Source organism: Nomascus leucogenys, chromosome 13 (assembly GCF_006542625.1).
Source record: "Nomascus leucogenys isolate Asia chromosome 13, Asia_NLE_v1, whole genome shotgun sequence".
Lineage (NCBI taxonomy): Eukaryota > Metazoa > Chordata > Mammalia > Primates > Hylobatidae > Nomascus > Nomascus leucogenys.
In genome coordinates this window covers 319,687-341,557 of record NC_044393.1, presented here as the reverse complement: position 1 = coordinate 341,557, position 21,871 = coordinate 319,687, and the positions used below count along the sequence as shown (strand labels likewise).

At 51.5% G+C, this 21,871-nt stretch overlaps 1 protein-coding gene across 1 annotated transcript; it reads left to right on the top strand.

Annotated features, from left to right (window-relative positions):
* Positions 1–13,310: 13,310 nt before the first annotated feature.
* DNAJC5 (DnaJ heat shock protein family (Hsp40) member C5) lies at positions 13,311–21,086 on the top strand. Its single transcript, XM_030825259.1, has 4 exons — positions 13,311–13,708; positions 14,567–14,780; positions 15,910–16,081; positions 16,529–21,086. Exons 1-4 carry the CDS (start codon positions 13,602–13,604, stop codon positions 16,630–16,632), a joined length of 597 nt encoding a protein of 198 aa, XP_030681119.1. The 5' UTR covers positions 13,311–13,601; the 3' UTR covers positions 16,633–21,086.
* The last annotated feature ends 785 nt before the right edge of the window (positions 21,087–21,871 follow it).

The window sequence follows — 21,871 nt, the reverse complement described above, 5'->3', positions numbered from 1 at the left end:
GGGCTAGAGACGCTCACCCTCATCAGGCCAGGCAAGCATCGGGGAGCCTGGCCATACCAGACATTGTTAAGGCTGCAGGAATGGCAGGGAGCCCTAAGCTCCAGTGGCCACTGGTGGAGTCCTCGGAGAGCAGTTGTCACACCTCGTCAGGCTGAGCCTGCCCATTCTTGGGCACCCAGAAGTTCCACTCTTAGGTGCACACAAGAATTCTTCCTAGACTGTGCTGAAGGACCAGATTGAAGTTTTTAAGATTTCCAGTGTCACAGACTGATGATATTTTTGTAAACTACAACAAAAGTGACTAGCTAGTAAAGGAAATCACAGAACATAAAATACAAACCCATGTCATTATTATTAATATTTTGAGGCAGGGTCTTGCTTTGTCACTCAGACTGGAGGGCAATGGTGCGATCTCGGCACACTGCACCCTCGACTTCCTGGGCTCAAATGATCCTCTTGTCTCAGCCTCCTGAGTAGCTGGGACCATAGGCACGCGCCGCCACACCCGGCTAATTTTTGTTTTTTTTGAGACAGAGTCTTCCTCTATCACCCAGGCTGGAGTGCAGTGGCGTGACCTTGGCTCACTGCAACCTCCGTCTCCTGGGTTCAAGCGATTTTCCTGCCTCAGCCCTCCAAGTAGCTGGGATTACAGGCGTGCGCCACCATGCCTGGCTACTTATGCCTGGCTAATTTTTGTATCTTTAGTAGAGACAGGGTTTTGCCGTGTTGGTCAGGCTGGTCTCAAACTCCTGGCCTCAAGTGATCTGCATTCCTCAGCCTCCAAAAGTGCTAGGATTATGGGCATGAGCCATCACGCCTGGTTATCGGGGGAACCCGCCCCCAATATTTCAATGTAGGTTCTTTCTATTTTCCATAAGTTTCGGCCGGCTGAGAAATAAAGAGTACAAAGAGAGGAATTTTACAACTGGGCCTCCAGGGTGACAGCACATATCGGTAGGACCGTGATGCCCACCTGAGCCTCAAAACAAGCAAGTTTTATTAAGGATTTCAAAAGGGGAGGGGGTGCAAGAACAGGGTGTAGGTCACAAGATCACATGCTTCAAAGGGCAAAAAGGAGAACAAAGATCACAAGGCAAAGGGCAAAAGCGGAGCTCCTGATAAGGGCCTGTGTTCAGCGGTGCATGTGTTGTCTTGATAAACATCTTGACAGAAAACAGGGTTCGAGAGCAGAGAACCAGTGTGACCAGAAATTTACCAGGGTGGGTTTTCCCAATCCTAGAAAGCCTGAGGGTTCTGCAGGAGACCAGGGCGTATTTCAGTCCTTATCTCAACCACATAAGACAGACACTCCCAGAGCGGCCTTCTGTAGACCTCCCCCCAGGAATGCATTCCTTTCCCAGAGTATTAATCCTTGCCAGGAAAAGAATTTAGTGATATCTTCCCTATTTGCACGTCCGTTTAGAGGCTGTCTGCAAGAAGAAAAATATGGCTCTATTTTGCCCGACCACACAGGCAGTCAGACCTTACAGTTGTCTTCCCTTGTTCCCTGAAAATCGTGGTGGTTCTGTTTTTTTCAAGGTGTACTGATTTCATATTGTTCAAACACATGTTTTACAAGCAGTTTGTACAGTTAACACAATTATAGTGGCCCTGAGGTGACGTACATCCTCAGTTTAAGAAGATAACAGGATTAAGAGATTAAAGTAAGACAGGTGTAAGAAATTATGAAAGTATTATTTGGGAACTGGTAAATGTCCATGAAATCTTCACAATTTATGTTCTTCTGCCACGGCTCCAGCCAGTCCCTCTGTTCAGGGTCCCTGACTTTCCGCAACACCTGGCTTCTATTACTTTTTAAAAATTTAATTAACTTTTTTCTTTTTTTTGAGATGGAGTCTCGCTCTGTCGCCCAGGCTGGAGTACAGTGGCTCGATCTCGGCTCACTGCAACCACCACCTCCTGGGTTCAAGCGATTCTTTTGCCTCAGCCTCTCGAGTAGCTGGGACTGCAGGTGCAATACAAAAAATGCCAAACTTTTGTATTTTCTGTAGAGACAGGGTTTCACCGTGTTGTCCAGGCTGGTCTTAAACTCCTGAGCTCAAGTGATATGCCCACCTTGGCCTCTCAAAGTTCTGGGATTATAGGCATGAGCCTCTGCATCCAGCCTTATTTATTTATTTATTTATTTATTTATTTATTTATTTATTTATTTGAGACGGAGTCTCGCTGTCGCCCAGGCTGGAGTGCAGTGGCACAATCTCGGCTCACTGCAAGCTCCGCCTCCCAGGTTGATGCCATTCTCCTGCCTCAGCCTCCCAAGTAGCTGGGACTACAGGTGCGCACCACCATGCCTGGCTAATTTTTTGTATTTTTAGTAGAGATGGGGTTTCACTGTGTTAGCCAGGATGGTCTCGATCTCCTGACCTCGTGATCCACCCGCCTCGGCCTCCCAAAGTGCTGGGATTTCAGGCGTGAGCCACCGTGCCCGGCCCAGCCTTATTTTTTTTTTTGAGACAAGGTCTCTCTCTGTCGCCCAGGCTGGAGTACAGTGGCGCGATCTTGGCTCACTGCAACTGCCGCCTCCTGGGTTCAAGCGATTCTTTTGCCTCAGCCTTCCGAGTAGCTGGGACTGCAGGTGTAATACAAAAAATGCAGAACTTTTGTATTTTCTGTAGAGATGGGATTTCGCCATGTTGTCCAGGCTGGTCTCAAACTCCTGAGCTCAAGTGATATGCCCACCTTGGCCTCTCAAAGTTCTGGGATTATAGACATGAGCCTCTGCATCCAGCCTTATTATTATTATTATTATTATTTGTTTGTTTGTTTGTTTGTTTATTTTTTGAGATGGAGTCTCGCTCTGTCACCCAGGCTGGAGTGCAGTGGCCTGATCTCGGCTCACTGCAAGCTCCGCCTCCTGGATTCAAGCGGTTTTCCTGCCTCAGCCTCCTGAGTAGCTGGGACTACAGGCATGCGCCATGACATGGAGGTAATTTTTGTATTTTTTGGCAGAGACGGGGATTCACCATGTTGACCAGGCTGGTCTTGAACTCCTGACCTCAAGCCATCCGCCCACCTTGGCCTCCCAAAGTTCTGGGACTACTTTTTAAGCAGTTTTGATAGGTGTGTGCATAGTAGCGCTCTGTGGTTTAATTTGCATTTCCCAGGGAGTGGGGCACTGCCTGTCTTCTCACGCCTCAGTTGCTTGTTGTTGTGACGGTCGCCCACTCCTGCTGCCAGTATCTGTGTTGCTCACGGTAGCTGCGTCAGCCTCACACTGTCGGCCCTTCACCACCCACCGCGCCTGCTGCTTAGGAACGTTCCGAGCAACTTGGTGATAACAGAAGCTGAGAACAGCCCAGATGTCCTTCAGTGCAAGAGTGGATGGATCAGTTGTGGTCTATTCACAGAATAGAATGTGACCACACTGGAGATGAATGAATCGTAGCTACAACTTGCAGTGTAGATGAATCTTAGAAACATAGGCGTTTCAGAAGCAGATCAAGCCAGGCATGATGCTGTGTGCCTATAGTCCCAGCTACTCAGAGCCTGAAGGTGGGAGATCACTTCAGCCTGGGAGTTTGAGGCCAGCCTGGGCAACATAGCAAGACCCTGTCTCAAAGGAAAAAAAAAAGCAGATTACAGAAAAGTAAATCCAGTGCTAGGCCGTATTTTTAAGCTCAAAAAATTAAAACTAAATAGCGTTTAGGGGTAAACATGAGGTAATTTTTTAGAAGCAAGAGAATAGCATTGAATGTAAGGTATATATGGGGAAAAGGGAGCTTCCAGGTTATTGATAATTTTCCAGTTTTTAGAGATGGGATCGTGGTGTTTATGCATCATAATTTATATGTTCCATATATTTCTTTTTTTTTTTTTTTTTTTTTGAGACGGAGTCTCGCTCTGTCACCCAGGCTGGAGTGCAGTGGCGCAATCTCGGCTCACTGCAAGCTCCGCCTCCCAGGTTTACGCCATTCTCCTGCCTCAGCCTCCCGAGTAGCTGGGACTACAGGTGCCCGCCACCATGCCCGGCTAGTTTTTTGTATTTTTAGTAGAGATGGGGTTTCACCTTGTTAGCCAGGATGGTCTCGATCTTCTGACCTCGTGATCCACCCGCCTTGGCCTCCCAAAGTGCTGGGATTACAAGCGTGAGCCACCACACCTGGCCTATATGTTCCATATATTTCTTTCTTTTTTTTTTTGAGACGGAGTCTCGCTGTGTCACCCATGCTGGAGTGCAGTGGCGCTATCTCGGCTCACGGCAAGCTCCACCTCCCGGGTTCACGCCATTCTCCGCCTCAGTCTCCCGAGTAGCTGGGACTACAGGCGCCCACCATCACGCCCAACTAATGTTTTTGTATTTTTGTAGAGACGGGGTTTCACCATGTTAGCCAGGATGGTCTTGATCTCCTGACCTTGTGACCTGCCCGTCTCAGCCTCCCAAAGTGCTGGTATTACAGGCGTGAGCCACCGCGCCCGGCCGATATATTCCATATAGTTCTTTCTGTATTTCACATAATACATAGTAAAATATTTAAAGCAGAACAAAAATAGACTTCCTTTTAAGATGTTTTCGTATCTGTCCTTACAAAGTTGGCTGCAGTTTTTCCCAACAGTAGTTTGAGTTCAGCAGCAGCTCTTTTATAAAACGTTTGCTGCACACACTGAGATTGCACCTGGAAGTACAGAAATGAGAGCGCATATATTTTATTTTATTTTTTTACCCCTGAAGATCTTTAAGTCTTCTGAGGAGCGTGGACCTGCTAGACTGCAAGCTCCTGCATTCTGAGGAGCAGGGACCTGCTAGATTGCAAGCCGCTGCAGGCAGAGATTTTTGCCTGTTTGGTTTATTTTGTTACCACTGAGTCCCCAGCTCTGAGAACAGAGTGAGGCATGTGATCGATGCTTCGTAACTGTCGAACAAATGAATGCTGAGCTGTGACGGCACTGACGTGTGTCCAGGGAGAGGACGCACCCAGCTGTGTGGACGTGTGCCCTGGGCCCAGGACAGCGCCACGGAAGAGGACGCACCCTGCTGTGTGGCAGGAGAGGTTCCCAAGGCAGGTTCAGGGTTCTGGGGTCTAAGTGAGAGCTCTCCAGCTAGCAGGGAGCAGGGTAGGGTGTTGAAGAGACAGCAGGTGCGTCAGGGGCTGACGTGGGACTCGGCACTCTGTCTCTGCCCGGGAACAAGGCGTCCTGCATTGGACCGGGAAGTGTGGTGGGTGTGGTGGGGGAAGGGGCTGGCGTCAGCAGGGCTCTCATCCACCAATGTCAGGTGGGGCTGGCCACCATGCGGGGGCCTCAGGCTACAGCCAGGGCTGTGAAGGAGCCGAGGTCATAGAGTGGCTGCCCTGGCGTAGGGAGGGAGGACACGGCTCCCCGCCGTTTCAGAAGCTCACCGTCCCTGCATGTGTGCAGTCCTGTCTGCCTAGACGTGTGCAGGCCCTGGGGCTGCTGCCAGAAGAATGGACTGGGATATGCTAGTTCTGTAAAATGTGACCCTTTTTGTTTGCTTTTCATTTTTAATTTTTATTTATTTATTTATTTTTGAGACTGAGTGTTACTCTGTCACCTAGGCTGGAGTGCAATGGTGAGATCTCGGCTTACTGCAGCCTCCCCCTCTAGGGTTCAAGCGATTCTCCTGCCTCAGCCTCCTGAGTTGCTGGGATTACAGGTGTGTGCCACCACACCCAGCTAATTTTGTATTTTTAGTACAGACGGGGTTTCTCCATGTTGGTCAGGCTGGTCTCAAACTCCTGGCCTCAAGAAGCAATCCACCTGCCTCAGCCTCCCAAAGCCTTGCTTTTTTTTGTTTTGTTTTGTTTTGAGACGGAGTTTCGCTCTTGTTGCGCAGACTGGAGTGCAACGGCACGGTCTCAGCTTGCTGCATCCTCCACCTCCCGGGTTCAAGTGATTCTTCTACCTCAGCCTCCCAGAGTAGGTGGGATTACAGGCATGTGCCACCACGCCCAGCTAATTTTGCATTTTTAGTAGAGATGGGGTTTCTCCATGTTGGTCAGGCTGGCCTCAAACTCCTGACCTCAGGTTATCTGCCCTCCTCGGCCTCCCAAAGTTTTGGGATTACAAACCTGAGCCACTGTGCCCGGCCACCTTGTTTGCTTTTTAAAGATAATCATGTCACTAACAGAGTTCTGACTGGGGCCGGGCACAGTGGCTCACGCCTGTAATCCCAGCACTTTGGGAGGCCGAGGCGGGTGGATCATGAGGTGTGGTGATTGAGACCATCCTGGCTAACATGGTGAAACCCCGTGTCTACTAAAAATGCGAAAAATTAGCCGGGCGTGGTGGCGGGCGCCTGTAGTCCCAGCTACTCAGGAGGCTGAGGCAGGAGAATGGTGTGAACCTGGGAGGCAGAGCCTGCAGTGAGCCGAGATCGTGCCACTGCACTCCAGCCTGGGCGACAGAGTGAGACTCCGTCTAAAAAAAAAAAAAAAAGAGTTCTGACTGAAGGTTGGAACTTAGCCCTCCCCCTCCGGAAATGAAGACTGTGAATAACGCGGATGGCAGCTCGTCACTTGCAGCAGGTGCTGCTCGTGTAGCTGCGGCTGCACACCAGGCCTCTCCTTTAACTGTGTTATAACCTTTCTGTTGACATGGGATCCCCTTGAAATTTTTTCTTTTGGAGACAGGGTCTTGCTCTGTCACCTAGGCTGACGTCCAGTGGTGCAATTTCAGCTCTCTGCAACCTCCTCCTCCCAGGTTCAAGCCATCCTCCTGCCTCAGCCTCCCGACTAGCTGGGATTACAGATGCACACCGCCACACCTGGCTAATTTTTGTATTTTTAGTAGAGATGAGGTTTCACCATGTTGGCCAGGCTGGTCTCGAACTCCTGATCTCAGGTGATTCAACCACCTCAGCCTCCCAAAGTGCTGGAATTACAGCGTGAGCCACCACTCCTGGCCCCCTTGAAATTTAATTAAACCAAGTTTAGGAAGAATGAAGTTGTGAGGTGCTACTTCAAACATCAGGTAAATTCCTGGACTCATTACCCCAAGAAAATAGTCCAGGCTTGGTGGCTCACACCTATAATCCCCAGCACTTTGGGAGGCTGAGGCGAGTGGATTACCTGAGGTCAGGAGTTCAAGACCAGCCTAGCCAACATGGCAAAACCCCATCTCTACTAAAAATAAAAAAATTAGCTAGGTGTGGTGGTACGTGCCTGTAGTCCCAGCTATTCAGGAGGCTGAGGCAGGAGAATCACTTGAACTCAGGAGGTGGAGATGGCAGTGAGCCAAGATCATGCCACTGCACTCTAGCCTGGGTGATGGAGTGGGACTCTGTCTCAAAAAAAAAACCCAAAAAAACAAAAAACTAGGTTTTAATCTGGTACCATTTCCCTTCGGCTCAAATAACTTTGACGTTTCTTGTATATTAGGTCTTTGTGATGGGTTCTTCTAGCTTCTTTTTATCTGAAAATGTCATTTCACCTTTATTTCTATAGAATGTTTTTGCCAGGAATAGAATTTTTTTTTTATCTTATTAAATAAATTATATTGTATATAGGCCGGGTGCAGTGGCTCACGCCTTTGGGAGGCTGAGGTGGGCGGGTCACCGGAGGTTGGGAGTTCAAGACCAGCCTGATCAACATGGGGAAACCCTGTCTCTACTAAAAATACAAAATTAGCTGGGCGGGGTAGCGCATGCCTATAATCCCAGCTACTGGGGAAGGCTGAGGCAGGAGAATCACTTGAACCTGGGAGGCGGAGGTTGTGGTGAACTGAGATTGCACTATTGCACTCGAGCCTGGGCAACAAGAGCAAAACTCCATCTCAAAAAAAAAAATTATATTGTGTATATTTGACCAGGCACAGTGGCTCACACCTATAATCCCAGCACTCTGGGAGGCCAAGGCAGGCAGATCACTTGAACCCAGGAATTCGAGACGAGCCTGGCCAAGATGGTGAAACCCTGTCTCTACTAAAAATACAAAATTAGCCGGGAGTGATGGCGCACGCCTGTAGTCCCAGCTACTCAGGAGGCTGCGGCAGGAGAATCGCTTGAGCCTGGAAGGTGGAGGTTGCGGTGAGCCGAGATTGCACCACTGCATTCCAGCGTGGGCAACAGAGTGAGACTCTGTCTCAAAAAAGAAAAAGAATAAGTCACATTTTGGTGAGGAGCAGTGGCTTGCACCTATAATCCCAGCACTTTGGGAGGCTGAGGCAGGAGGATCACTTGAGACCAGCCTGGGCAACAAACCCAGACCCCGTGTCTCTATAGAAAATTTTAAAGTTAGCTGGGCATGGTGGCACATTCCTGTAGTCTCAGCTGCTTGGGATGCTGAGAAGGGAGGCTGTCTTGAGTCCAGGATTTCAAGGCTGCAGTGAGCTGAGATTGCACCACTGCGCTCCAGCCTGGGCAACAGAGAAAAACCTTGTTTCTAAAAAAAAAAATTAAGCTGGATGGGGTGGCTCACACCTGTAATCCCAGCACTTTGGGAGGCTGTGGCACGTGGATTGCTTGACTCTAGGAGTTTGAGACCAACAAGATCCTGACTCTATAAAAATTTTTAAAAATAGCTGGGCGTAGTATTGCACACCTGTAGTCCCAGCTACTCAGGAAGCTGAGGTGGGAGGATCACCTGAGCCCAGGAGGTCAAGGTTGCAGCGAGATGTGGCCGCTGCACTCCAGCCCGGGCAATGAAGTCAGGCGGGGAAAAGAAAGAATGAGTTAACATTTTCTCAGCTTTATGTGTTGAGTAATTTTGGATTCTATCCTGAAATGGTAAGAATGAAAAGAAAGTCTGCCAAGTCCATCCCTTCCTCCACTCTCACTGCCTCCAAGTCATTCTGCACTCTTCAGCCAGAACGACCTGGCCACTTTTAAAAATGGAGTTTTTTTGCCTTAGTAATTGAGTGGTGCAAGAGTTCTTTATTCCACTTGTGAACTGTTCTTTATATGTACATAATGTAAGTGTTTTCTCCCCTTCTGTGCCTTTCAGTATGAATCTGTCTGAAATCGATTCTGCTGTTGTGTGTGTCTTTTCCTCAGTACCAAGTGGTCTTGATGACTGTCGATACATAGTGTATGTCTTGAAATCAATAGGGTAAATTCTCTAACTTGTAGTTTTTATTAATGTTGCTGTGGCTAATCTGTCTGCTACATTTCCTTATACATTTAAAAAATCATTTTATCAGTTTCTGCAAAAAAAAAATCCTCTCAGATTAGGGTTAGGATTGTGTCAAGTCTACAGATCAGTTTGGGGGGAAGTGACTTCTTTATATTGAGGCTTCTAATCCATGAACATGAGGAATCTTTTTCTTATCTTTAATATCTTAGCAATATGTGGTTTTCAACGTATAGATTTCATAGGTCTTGTTATTTCTTTTTCTTTTTTTTTTTTTTTTTCTGAGACGGAGTCTCGCTCTGTCGCCCAGGCTGGAGTGCAGTGGTGCAGTCTCGGCTCACTGCAAGCTCCGCCTCCCGGGTTCACGCCATTCTCCTGCCTCAGCCTCTCCGAGTAGCTGGGACTACAGGTGCCCGCCACCACGCCCGGCTAATTTTTTGTATTTTTTAGTAGAGACGGGGTTTCATCGTGGTCTCTATCTCCTGACCTTGTGATCTGCCCGCCTCGGCCTCCCAAAGTGCTGGGATTACAAGCGTGAGCCACTGTGCCCGGCCCTTCTTTTTCTTTTTTTGAAACAAGGTCTCACTGTGCCACCCACGCTGCAGTGCAGTGGCATGATCACAGCTCACTGCAGCCTCGAGCTCCTGGGCTCAAGCCATCCTCCCTATCTCAACCTCCTGAGTCAGTCACTAGGACCACAGACATGAGCCACCATGCCTATTTAACTTAAAAACAAAAAAACCAGGCACGGTGGCTCATGCCTGTAATCCCAGCACTTTGGGAGGCCGAAGCGGGGTATCAGCTGAGGCCAGGAGTCCGTGACCAGCCTGGGCAACATGGCAAAATCCTGTCTCTAAAAATACAAAAATCAGCTGGGTGCAGTGGTGCGTGCCTGAGGCATGGGATGGGTTGAGCCTGGGAGGCGGAGATTGCAGTGAGTTGATGAGTTAGGATTTTTCTTCTCGGTCACTTTGCAAGCCGGGGACCCCTGGCCAGTGATGCCCCCCCTGGGCCCTGCTTGGCCACGCTGGCGTGCCCCAACTCACCTGTGTTATAGCTTGTGCTGTGTTCGGCGGTTCCCGAGCTCATGTACCGCACTCAAGATCAAGGATACACTGGACATTGAAGGGTGAGGAGGGCGGGGAAGAACCTTATTGAGCAGTGAAACAGCTTTCAGCGGACCAGGGGATGCAGGGGTGGTTCCCCCACCTGAAGGCAGGAAAGTCTGCCTGTGTGGCTGGGTCTGGGGCCTTTTATGGACTCAGGATGCGGAGTGCTTGCAGGGCTTGCTGACGGGTTTGTGAGTATGCAGAGAAGGTTAAAGTGGGCATGACAGTGTAGAAAACCAATCATAAGAGGCCGGGCGCGGTGGCTCACGCCTGTAATCCCAGCACTTTAGGAGGCCGAGGCAGACGGATCACAAGGTCGGGAGTTTAAGACCATCCCGGTCAATGTGGTGAGACCCCATCGCTACTAAAAATACAAAAATTATCTGGGTGTGGTTCGCGTGCCTGTAGTCCCAGTGACTCGGGAGGCTGAGGCAGAAGAATCGCTTGAACCCAGGAGGCAGAGATTGCAGTGAGTTGAGGTCACACCACTGCACTCCAGCCTGGGCAACAGAGCGAGACTCCACCTCAAAAATAAAAATTAGGAAAGGGTAGGTATGTGTAAAATAGGTGAAGGATGGGGATCAATCAGAGGAAAGCGTGGCAAACAGGAAGGCAAATTCCTCATCTAGTCCGAGGATTTAACTTGTAGCTCAGCTGTCAGGCTTTAAACTGTCTTTGGCTTGGAGGTGGGTTTCACCGGGGACCCCATCTGCCTGTGGCATTCAGCTGCCTCCTGCCAGTATCCCTGAGATCGCATCACCGCACTCCAGCCTGGGCAACAAAGCGAGACTGTGAGACTGTCTCAAAAAAAAAAAACCCACATTGATGTCATTTCCTAAATATTTGGTTAAAAAAAAAATCTAGGCCTGGAATTTTCTCGTTTTTTTTTTCTTTTTTTTTTTTTTTTTTTTTTTTTTGAGACAGAGTCTCGCTCTGTTGCCCAGGTTGGAGGGCAATGGCGCAATCTCAGCTCACTGCAAGCTCCGCCTCCCAGGTTCACGTCATTCTCCTGCCTCACCCTCCCGAGTAGCTGGGACTACAGGTACCCGCCACCACGCCCGGCTAATTTTTTTGTATTTTTATTAGAGACAGGGTTTCACTGTGTTAGGATGGTCTTGATCTCCTGACCTCGTGATCTGCCCACCTCGGCCTCCCAAAGTGTTGGGATTACAGGCGTGAGCCACGGCGCCTGGTCCTCTGGGGATTTTTTATTACAAATATAACTTTATTAACAGATGCAGGCCTATTCAGATTTTCTATTTCATGTCAGTCTTGGTAAATTGTAATTTTCAAGGTATTTGTCCATTTCATCTAAGTTTTCTAATTTCTTGGCATGAAGTTGTTCGTATTTTATCCTTTTCATGCCTCTAGGATCTGTAGTGATGTCTTTCCTCATGTTGCTCAAAGAATCAACTCTTTGGCCTTGTTAAAGTTATCTGTTTGTTTTCACTGACTTCTGTTGCTTATGATTTCCTTCCTTCCATTTATGTTGGGTTTATCCTGGTACGTTGTAGCTTCCTGAGGCGGAGCCTTAGGCCTTGATTAACGTGTTTTACGAGTCAGCATTCTGCAGAAGAACGTTGCCTTTATCTGTGTCTCTTTCTAAAGGAGATTTGTTATGAGGGATTGGCCCACGTAATTATGGAGAGAGAATCTCATGCTCTGCCATTTGCTGAGGATTGAGGAAAGCAGTGGAATAATACAGTCCAAGGACAGGAGGAGACCCATGGCCCAGCTCAGGCTGGCAGGCGAGAAGGAAAACCCAGGTCAACTCCTCCTCCCACCCCTTTCTATTCAGGACCCCCATGGACGGGGACGACGCCCACCTGCACGGGGCAGTGCCGTTGGCTTCATTGAGCCCCCAGCTCAGGTGCTGCTATTACCCAGAAACACCCTTCCAGAGACACCCCGAAGTCATGTTTAATCTGGGTACCCCACGATGCAGCGAAGGAGACATGACATTAACCGTCACGTACACTGTATTTATTATTCAGTTCAAAACACCTTCTAATTTCCCCTGTAATTTCTTCTTTGAGCTACATGCTAGCTGGAGGTGTGTTGTTGAATATCAAGAGTACTTGAGGTTTTATGATGTATCTTCCTCCTGGGTTTCCAGTTTGTAGCTAAGTCAGGGATTGTGCTGTGTATGACCTCATTCCATTTACATTTATTGAAACCAGTTTGAAGCCCTAACATGTGGCTTGTCTTAGTATACAGCATTCAGTTAAAAACAATGTGTGTTCTCTAGATGTTGGGTGTTCTGTGACTGTCATGTCATGGTGGTTGATTAGTTAGAAACAATATGTATTCGCCAGGCACTGTGGCTCACGCCTGTAACCCCAGCACTGTGGGAGGCCGAGGCAGGTGGATCACCTGAGGTTGGGAGTTCAACCTGAGGTCGGGGGTTCAAGACCAGCCTGGCCAACATGGAGAAACCCCATCTCTACTAAAAATACCAAAATTAGCTGGGCGTGGTGGCGCGTGCCTATAATCCCAGCTGCTTGTGAGGCTGAGGCAGGAGAATCGCTTGAACCTGGGAGGCAGAGGTTGTGGTGAGCCGAGATCGCGCCATTGCACTCCAGCCTGGGCGACAAGAGCAAACCTGTCTCAAAAGAAAAGAAGAAAGAAGGAAACTGTGTCCTCTAGATGTTGGGTGTTCTGTGAAGATCAGGTCATGGTGGTGGATAGTGTTGTTCAGAACATCGATGTTTTTCCTGATTTTTGGTCTGTTCTGTCGATTTCTGAGAAAGTATTAAAATTAGAGCTGGGTCTTGCATTTTTATCCATTCTGACAGTCCCTTCCTTTAGCTGGAGTTTTTTGTCCACTAACATTGAATTTAATTGTTGATATGTTTGGATTTAGATCTTCCAACTAATTTTCTATTTGTTTCCTGTGTTGAGTTACTTTTTCATTTTTCTTTTAACTTTTTAGCTTATACCTCTTTGCATTTTTTATGCAGAGGTTGCTGTAAGGATTACAATATGCATGGTTATTTTAATTAATTAATTTATTTATATATTTGTTTTTAAGGAACAGGGTCTCTGTCTCCTGGGCTGGAGTGCAGTGGTGTGATCATAGCTCACTGCAGCCTCAAACTCCTGGGCCCAAGTGGTCCTCCCGCCTCAGCCTCCCAAAATGCTGGGACTACAGGTGTGAGCCCCTGTGCCGGCCCACAGTATACAGCTCCAATTCTTCAGGATCTCTTGGGGTGGCCATATTGCGGCACTTTGCATGCAGCGTAGAAACCGTGTCCCCACTGGGGACTGCTGTCTCACACTTCTCCATGCCATGGCGTCTGTCTGTGCACGTGGCAAACTCCACAAGGCAGCGTTGGATTCTTTTGCTTTGAACGGTCTTATGGAATAAAGTCCATCAGCTCTGCCCTTGGTACTTTCATCTATACTTTGTGATACTTTCTTTTTATTTTTTCTTCTAGAATAGCCTAACATGGCAGACCAGAGACAGCGCTCACTGTCTACCTCGGGGGAGTCATTGTACCACGTCCTTGGGCTGGACAAGAACGCAACCTCAGATGACATTAAAAAGTCCTATCGGTAAGTGGACAAGTGTGGCCTCCACATCCCCCCAGGAAGACACACATGCCCCGTGTGGTTTAGTCTGCATTTTACCAAGAACCATTGCACGTAGTTTATCCTGGCCGACTCAGCGCTGAACCGGTCACAGCTCCATAACACCTTTGTATGTGTAATGTGCTCCTTATAGCTTAAAATTATTGTATTCATGTTCTCTTGTCAACAAAAAATAGCACTTAGTAGAAACTTACACACTGTCCACAGTTCCATAGGGAATCAGGGTCTGAAGCTGTTAGCGGCCTCACAGGAGCCGCGGAGTGTTGGCATGGTCCTGTGGTCTCCTTGTTTTAGCACAGTGGTGACAGAGACCCCTCGCTTTGTTGTGGCCTTCTGACTGAACTTGAAGAACTGCACTCTTAGGTACAGTTTCATTGCGTAACCTGTAAGAGACACCATCACTAATCCAGACATGCAGATAGTCCTCCTCTTGTGTGCTAGCGTCGTATAGTTCATAAAACACATCTTAAAATGCCATCATCACGCCCCGCCATGCTTACCATTCACTTGGCACATGGGCAGTTAGCGGCCGGGACACCAGGGCTGGCCTTGGCGCTGCTGAACTTAGATGTGCCCTGGCGCTCGCAGCCCTGGGGGCTCCCGCCTCTGAGGCTGGGTCAAGGTGAGGAGGGTTACCTGAAACAAGCACGGAGCTTGCTTTTGTCCCTGGCCCCTGCAACCCTGGAGAGTGGGACAGTGAGGTGGCCTGGGCGGACCTGCCTTCCACTGCACTCGGCAGTGCGTGCGGGTGGGACGGACGCGGCGGCGGGTGCGGGTGGAACAAAGTCCAGGGTAGAGCCAGGACATGGTTTTGGTTTGCAGGAAACTTGCCTTGAAATATCACCCCGACAAGAACCCTGACAACCCGGAGGCCGCAGACAAGTTTAAGGAGATCAACAACGCGCACGCCATCCTGACGGACGCCACAAAAAGGAACATCTACGACAAGTACGGCTCCCTGGGGCTCTACGTGGCCGAGCAGTTTGGGGAAGAGAACGTGAACACCTACTTCGTGCTGTCCAGCTGGTGGGCCAAGGTGAGGGCGAGCCGCCTGCCGTGCGGGCACCTGAGTCACTCCACGCCTGCAGGGTTCCCAGCATTACAGAGCCTGTGTGCTGATGCCAGCAACTCTACACTCCTGAGAAAAGGCTTCTGGGCATATGGAGCCTTTCTCCTCACCTGTGTGACGGGCGAAGCTCTGTCACTGGCTTGGTGTCCTGCCTGGAACAAGCCACGGCGTCCAGATTGTCCCAGGGAGGAGCTGTGCAGAGCCGCCAGGTTTCCTTTTGTAAATGGCTCCCAGTCCTTCACGAGACAGGAGGAAATGAGCCTTGATGTTACATCCACATTTCTTTGTTTCCTCGTTTTGTTCCAAATGTCATATATGAGGCCAGAGGGTTGGAATCACCGCGTGGCCTTTGTTTGTGAGAAGCCTGTATTTGGCTTTGACTAGTCGGCCTTCTCACTAGAATCCTTATAAAGTACTTTTTATTTAGTTAACGTTACACAGAGTCTCGCTCTGTTGCCCAGACTGGAGTGCTGGGTGAGATCCTTGCTTGCTTGAACTTTGAACTCCTGGGTTCAAGTGGTCCTCCCACTTCAGCTCCAGAACTGCAGGAATTGAGGCGTGAACCACTGTGCCTGGCCTGGAGGCCGCCTTTTTTTTTTTTTGAGACGGAGTCTCGCTCTGTCGCCCAGGCTGGAGTGCAGTGGCCCGATCTCGGTTCACTGCAAGCTCCGCCTCCTGGGTTCACACCATTCTCCTGCCTCAGCCTCCCGAGTAGCTGGGACTACAGGTGCCGGCCCCCACACCCGGCTAATTTTTTGTATTTTTAGTAGAGACGGGGTTTCACCGTGTTGGCCAGGATGGTCTCAATCTCCTGACCTCGTGATCAGCCCGCCTCGGCCTCCCGGGGTGCTGGGATGACAGGCGTGAGCCACTGCGCCCCGCCTGCAGGCTGCTTTTCTTTAAGCCGCGGGTTTCTGTCTCTCCTCCTCCCTCCTTCAGTTCTCTCCTTCTGCTTCCTGTCTGGAAGGCAGTGTCCCCACCTGGAACGCACCCCCCATCCCTTGCCTTCTGCCGAGGGCATTTGGGAGCCCGAGGCCTGCCCCTCCCTCTCCAGGGGCCTCGGAGGCCGTGCAACGCCACCTTTTTCTCCCCTCAGGCCCTGTTTGTCTTCTGCGGCCTCCTCACGTGCTGCTACTGCTGCTGCTGTCTGTGCTGCTGCTTCAACTGCTGCTGCGGGAAGTGTAAGCCCAAGGCACCCGAGGGCGAGGAGACGGAGTTCTACGTGTCCCCCGAGGATCTGGAGGCACAGCTGCAGTCTGACGAGAGGGGTGAGTACCCGCCCCAGGGCCCGTGTGTGTGTGTGTAGGGCAGAGCCAGAACGGGCCCTGAATGGTGCCAACCTGTCTTGTCAAACAGGAGGGCACTGACACTGTGCCGCGAGTGTTTGTGGTGGCAGCTGGGACTGTTGAGGTGTGAACGTGGACCCTGAGGTAAAGCAGGCGCATAGAGCTGTCCCCACCGTGACCTGCGGTAGCCATAGATCCCAGGGACTGCGAGGCGGGGCCGGGCGGCAGGCAGTTGGGGCGGGGCTGAGGGCCGAGGGCTGGCGGTGACCCAAGGCGATGGAGGAAAGCCGTGCGGGGTGGAGGTCAGCGAGTAGCCTCTCCCCATGGAGAGTTTGTCCAGGTGCCCGAGAGTCGCTCCACAGGACCAGCGTTGGTGGGCGCGCGCCAGGCTGTGGCCCTCGTGCAGTGCCCTGTGTGCTTGCTTTTCAGAGGCCACAGACACGCCGATCGTCATACAGCCGGCATCCGCCACCGAGACCACCCAGCTCACAGCTGACTCCCACCCCAGCTACCACACCGACGGGTTCAACTAAATCCAGGAGGAGCTGTGGTCAGAGGAGGAGCCAGCGCCTGGCCACGCCAACCTTAGAATCATGAACTGTAGTCACAGAGATGGGAAGGCAGCCTCCTGCCTGCCCTGGCCTTGCTGGGGCCCCTCCTGCCTCCACGCCCACCCAGCGTCGACCCTTGACCCACGAAGTGCGTAGCATGCAGTATTTAAAGCAGTGTAGCTACGGTCTTCTGTTTTTTTTTCCTTTTTTAATAGCATGTACGGGGTTATGTTCCATGTCTGTGTTGTGGACATTCCGCGGCATGACCGCGTTAACCGCACGATGGAGCTGCCTCAGGGCTGTCGGTCAGGTTGGTCCAGTGAGGGGTGACTGCAGTCGGTCAGGTTGGTCCAGGGAGGGGTGACTGCAGTCAGTCAGGTGGGCGAGGAGGAGGGGGCTGCGCCTTTCCTACCTGTGCTCGAGGGGCCGGAGGCAGGTGCTGCCTGGCAGAGCTGTGTTACCGTCTTGGCCTCGGGGTCTGGTCCACACTCTGCTCCCAGCCTAGAGGCTGCAGTAGGACTCTGATCTCACCTGCCAGAAGGGGGCGGGGCCGCGTCCTTGGCGTCACCGGCGTCACTGTCATTCCTTGGTGTCTGTGCTGGGCACAGTTGGCTTGGGGGTCTGTGGTTTCCTGGGCCTTGTGGCAGGGTTTCTCCCATGGGAGAATTTGGTGTGGAAAGCGCAGGAGGCCCCTTCCGAGGGTGACACCGTGTCCTCCGCACAGTGTTTCCAGCCTGGTGGTCTTGTCCTGTGGACGCTGCGGTTCTGGTTCTCGGAGGTGTGTCCTTTGCCCGTGTTGGGGTTATTTGTGTTCACTTTTCCCGGGCTCTGAGCTGGATTGATGGGGCCAGTCTCCCCACTCCCATCTTGGGGTCATTCTCCACATTCCTTCCAGCCCACTTGTCCTTTCCGTAGCCCTTTTTGGACCTTTAGAACCACAGATGGTAGGACCAGCCCAATGAGCCACAGTCAGAGAGTAGATTGTGCATGTGTGAGCGCCCAGCTACTGGGGACGGGGGCTCTCCCAAGACCCCTCCTCCTGTGTTTGCCAGAGCTCTCATCCCCACTCGCCTTTGTCCCGTCATCGATGATTCAGGCAGAGCCAGATTCGTTAGGTCCCTGGAGGAAGGACTGACTGGACCAGAGGGACCCTCTGGCTCTGGAGGGTTGGGTCCCTGGGAGGCCGGCAGCCAGGCCACAGAATCCACACGTGGACCATGTGGGTCCCTGGGAGGCCGGCAGCCAGGCCACGGAATCCACACGTGGACCATTGTGGGTCCCTGGGAGGCCGGCAGCCAGACTACAGAAGCCACGTGTGGACCATGGGAAGTCAGTCTCTTGTGTGTCCTAGACCTCGTGGGTGGCGCCCTGGGTAGGGGAGCAGGGGAAATGGGTCTGATGTGCCCGTGCTGGCCGAGGGCTCAGAGCTGCCCCCACTCCGTGGCTCATGGCATGTGCTGGGCCTGTCTTTGGCCCCATGCTGCAGACTCCAGTGGGCCTGGTTTCTGCAGAACGTCCATGGTGGCTGCTGCAGAGTTGCAGAGGTCCCTGCAGAGATAAAGCCGAGGAGGAGGCTGTGTGTGGTGGCTCTGGCTCGGACCAACCAAATGAGCCTCCTGAAGCCCGCTTTCCCTGCCTGCCTGCTGACCCGTGGCCCCAGCTCACTCATTGCCCTCAGTGGCCACCCAAGGCTGTGCAGAGGGGTAGGTTCAAGTTGACCAGGAAGCTGCCAAAAGGGACATGGATGGGAGGACAAATCTGGACGTGCTTAGGAACAGGCTGTTGGTTGAGGGCCCCCAGCTGACCCCTACTGTAGATGCGTGTGTGGACCATGAGCCGGCTGCCAGCACCAGGTCCTGGGGCGGTTTTGTTTGTCCCACTTTTCTTTGTTTCTTCTCACTAAAATGATCATGAAGACCTTTGACGAGAGGAGAGATATGCACTGTGATATTAAATTAGAAATAGTTTGTCAAAATCAGACCTCTCCTAAAAGAATAAGAAATTCGTTGTTTGGCCCGTCCTGAAACGTGAGGCGGCGAGACAGTGGGGGTGCCTCCGTGCCGCTCAGCGCAGCAGCAGGTTCAGCCAGAGATGCCGGCTGTACTCAGCCTTTGCGATTTTTGTAGACGTAGCTTAGGACGTGAGTTATTTTTCCCCAGACTGGCCAAGAGCCAGGTTCTAAGCTTGGACCTAAGGTAGAAAGCTGCCCATCGGGGGCCCTGGCTCAGCCCCACCAGGCCCTCTGTTGGGCCTACACACAGCTCTGTGGCTAGAACACTCCAAGGCCCTTTGGTACCCATCTTGCCAGGTGGCTTTTCAGTTACAGAGTCCAGTGGACCATTTTATAGAACCATGCAGCTCCCTGCAGAAGGTGGGGTAGGGTGGGAAAGAGGAGCAGGTCTGGAGGTTTGTGGAACCCAGTACCCTGCAGAATTTGTAAAACCTAAATAAATCATGGCCATGGCCATTCTCACGGTGGTGATTGTGATTATAAGACCCCCAGGAAGCCCAGACACTCGGGGCCTGGAGTTCCTCCCCCTGCCTGACCTGGAAGCAGAACCGTTTTCAGCGCCCTGCCCTGTTGGTTTTAAGGCCTTGTCTTAATTTAAGGAAAAAGATCCTCCCGGGTTTTATTTCTCTCTTTCTTGAGTGGACGGTTTCCCTATAATTAAAAGAGGCGGTGAGTCCTGGGGCAGCTTCTGTGCCTCCCTGTCCACATGCTAACAGATTAGGACGCCCCCAGCACCCCTTCCTGCTGGTGGCAGTGACGGGACCCCGACTCCTCACACTCGGGCTGCAGACAGTGCTGTGAGCGAGTGTGGCCGTGGGCACAGAATGTCCCTTTGGACGCCACTGCTGGGGGCTGCCAGGGGCCCGCTGGGGTTGTGCTTTGAGGCCTGTCCGGTTCACGAAGGGGTCCAGGCAGCACTGACTGCTTCCGACCTGCAGGAGGCGTAGGGGCGGCCCCGCGGGCCCTTTCACGGCAGCTGCTGCTGTGTACATTTGTCTCCACTCAGTGACGTGGGATTTTTTGTCTTCCTTTTGGCTTTATTTTTAAACTGCTTTAGATGTTACTGCTCAGTGTTTGTGAACTTTCCTAGTTCTCTATGTTCAGTGCAGCCAGCACCCAGTGGGGACCTATTAGAAAAAGAAACTGGCATGCAGTTTCCTGTGCCCAGCAGGAAAAGCTTCGTCTTCACGCCGGCTGCTGCCGTCCAGAAGAGGCCCTGGAGCCTCAGGCCGTCGAGGCTGCTCTCAGGTGTTCTGTTCCGGGCGAGCCTTGTGCTGCAAGGGCACCAGCATGCAGGCTGCCACTGGAGGGTCCGGGTGCTGCGGGCAGAGTTCAGCACTTGTCCACCCTCCCTTAGCTCTGGCTCAGTGCATCCTACTGTGGGGACGTCTCGTGAGGGGACACGAAGTGACTGATCTCACCCTTTCCCCGTATTCGGAGCTGTGAACCCCTGTGGTGCAGGACTGGCCTGTGTCTGTTATTTTGGTTGTAAATCATTCTCCTGTGGAATTGGCAAAAGCTACATTTTTACTGTCCTTACCAGCAATGGTTCGCGTCGTCACATGCTGTGAGTGTGGGCTGTGGTGTGTCCGTGTGTGTACATATGTGTATATGTATATATCACGCAGCAGGCGTGTCATTCATGCTGCTGTCCCGTGGTGAAGTGACAAGTACAATTAAAGGTGGCTCTGAAACGGCCTCTGGTTTCTTGGGAGTCGGGCAGGGACCTGCAGGAGGCTTTCCCGGCAGGTGCACAGAAGAAGCGCTGAGCCCACTGTGTGCAGAGGGTGTGTGCCCAGGGCACTGCCACGGCCCCCACTGGCGTTGGCCTCTGCTCTGCAGGGTCGGGTGCCCATCCTGGGGGCCCTGTGTCAGGCTCACCTGACCCAGGTGTGTGTCCCGGTGTGAAATCAAGGAGGTGACTGGAAGCCCTTCCCTCCCTTGAAACATGAAAGCTGATTTTCCGAGCATCAGATACGGTCAGTGGCAAAGCTGCATCTGAAGGGCGGCCTGGGAAGGGGCCCTGTGCTGGCCCCGGGTCCGCCCCAGAGGAGTCTACACAGCACCACCTCCAGAAGGGGCTGGGCCCGGGGTCCTGCAGGCAGCACCTTTTGGTAGTTTGTTTCCCTGGAAAATGGGGAAAATGTTTCAAGCCAGGTAAGGGGGGAAGTTAACACTGAAATATGTATTGTTTTTAAAAATCAAGTGCACACGCATGGAAGCTGCTTGTCCATGCACTGGTTTTGTCACTGGCGTCCTGGAATCCGACCGTGTTGGGGTGCAGGCGCTGTCAGACTCCGGCTGATCCTGGCTCAAGCACACACATCTGAGGGCCAGGCTGGTTCCGCATGGTGATCTCCGTCTTGTATGTCTGAATGTTGACCTACAATAAAGATTACTGTTGTAAAATAAATGTTTTCACTGCAGACCCCACGTATGTCTTATTCACTGGTCCCGCAGATCCCTGGTTTTGGAGAGCAGCAGCTGATCTTAGCCCCCGGCACCTCTTGTGGCTGGAACCTTACTTCCCTCCTGCCTGGTCCAAATGTGGATAAATGCCCCTTCCTCTTGATTCTGTTTTCACCTCCATTTTCTAAATATCAAGACTGGAGCAAAGAGGCCGAGCGTGGTGGCTCACACCTATAATCCCAGCACTTTGGGAGGCCAATGTGAGAGGACTGCTTGAGCCCAGGAGTTCAAGACCAACCTGGGCAACAGTGAGATCGTGTCTCTACAAAAAAGAGTTTACAATTATCTGGGCGTAGCCGTGCCTGAGGTCCCAGCTCCTCAGGAGGGAGAGCACTTGAGCACGGGAAGTCCACGCTACGGTGAGCTGTGGTCGTACCACCAAACTCCAGCCTGGGTGACAGAGGGAGACCCTGTCAACAAACTAACAAAAACTCAGAATAATGTAACAAACATCTTGAAATCCTCTATTCTGACCTAAGAAAAATGAAGGAAGGGCCGGGCATGGTGGCTCACGCTTGTAATCCCCAGCATTTTGGGAGGCCGAGGCGGGTGGATCACGAGGTCAGGAGATATGAGACCATCCTGGCCAACGTGGTGAAACCCCGTCTCTACTGAAAATACAAAGAAAATTAGCCGAGCGTGGTGGTGCGCGCCTGTAGTCCCAGCTACTCGGGAGGCTTAGGCAGGAGAATCGCTAGAACCCAGGAGGCGGAGGTTGCAGTGCGCTGAGATCGTGCCACT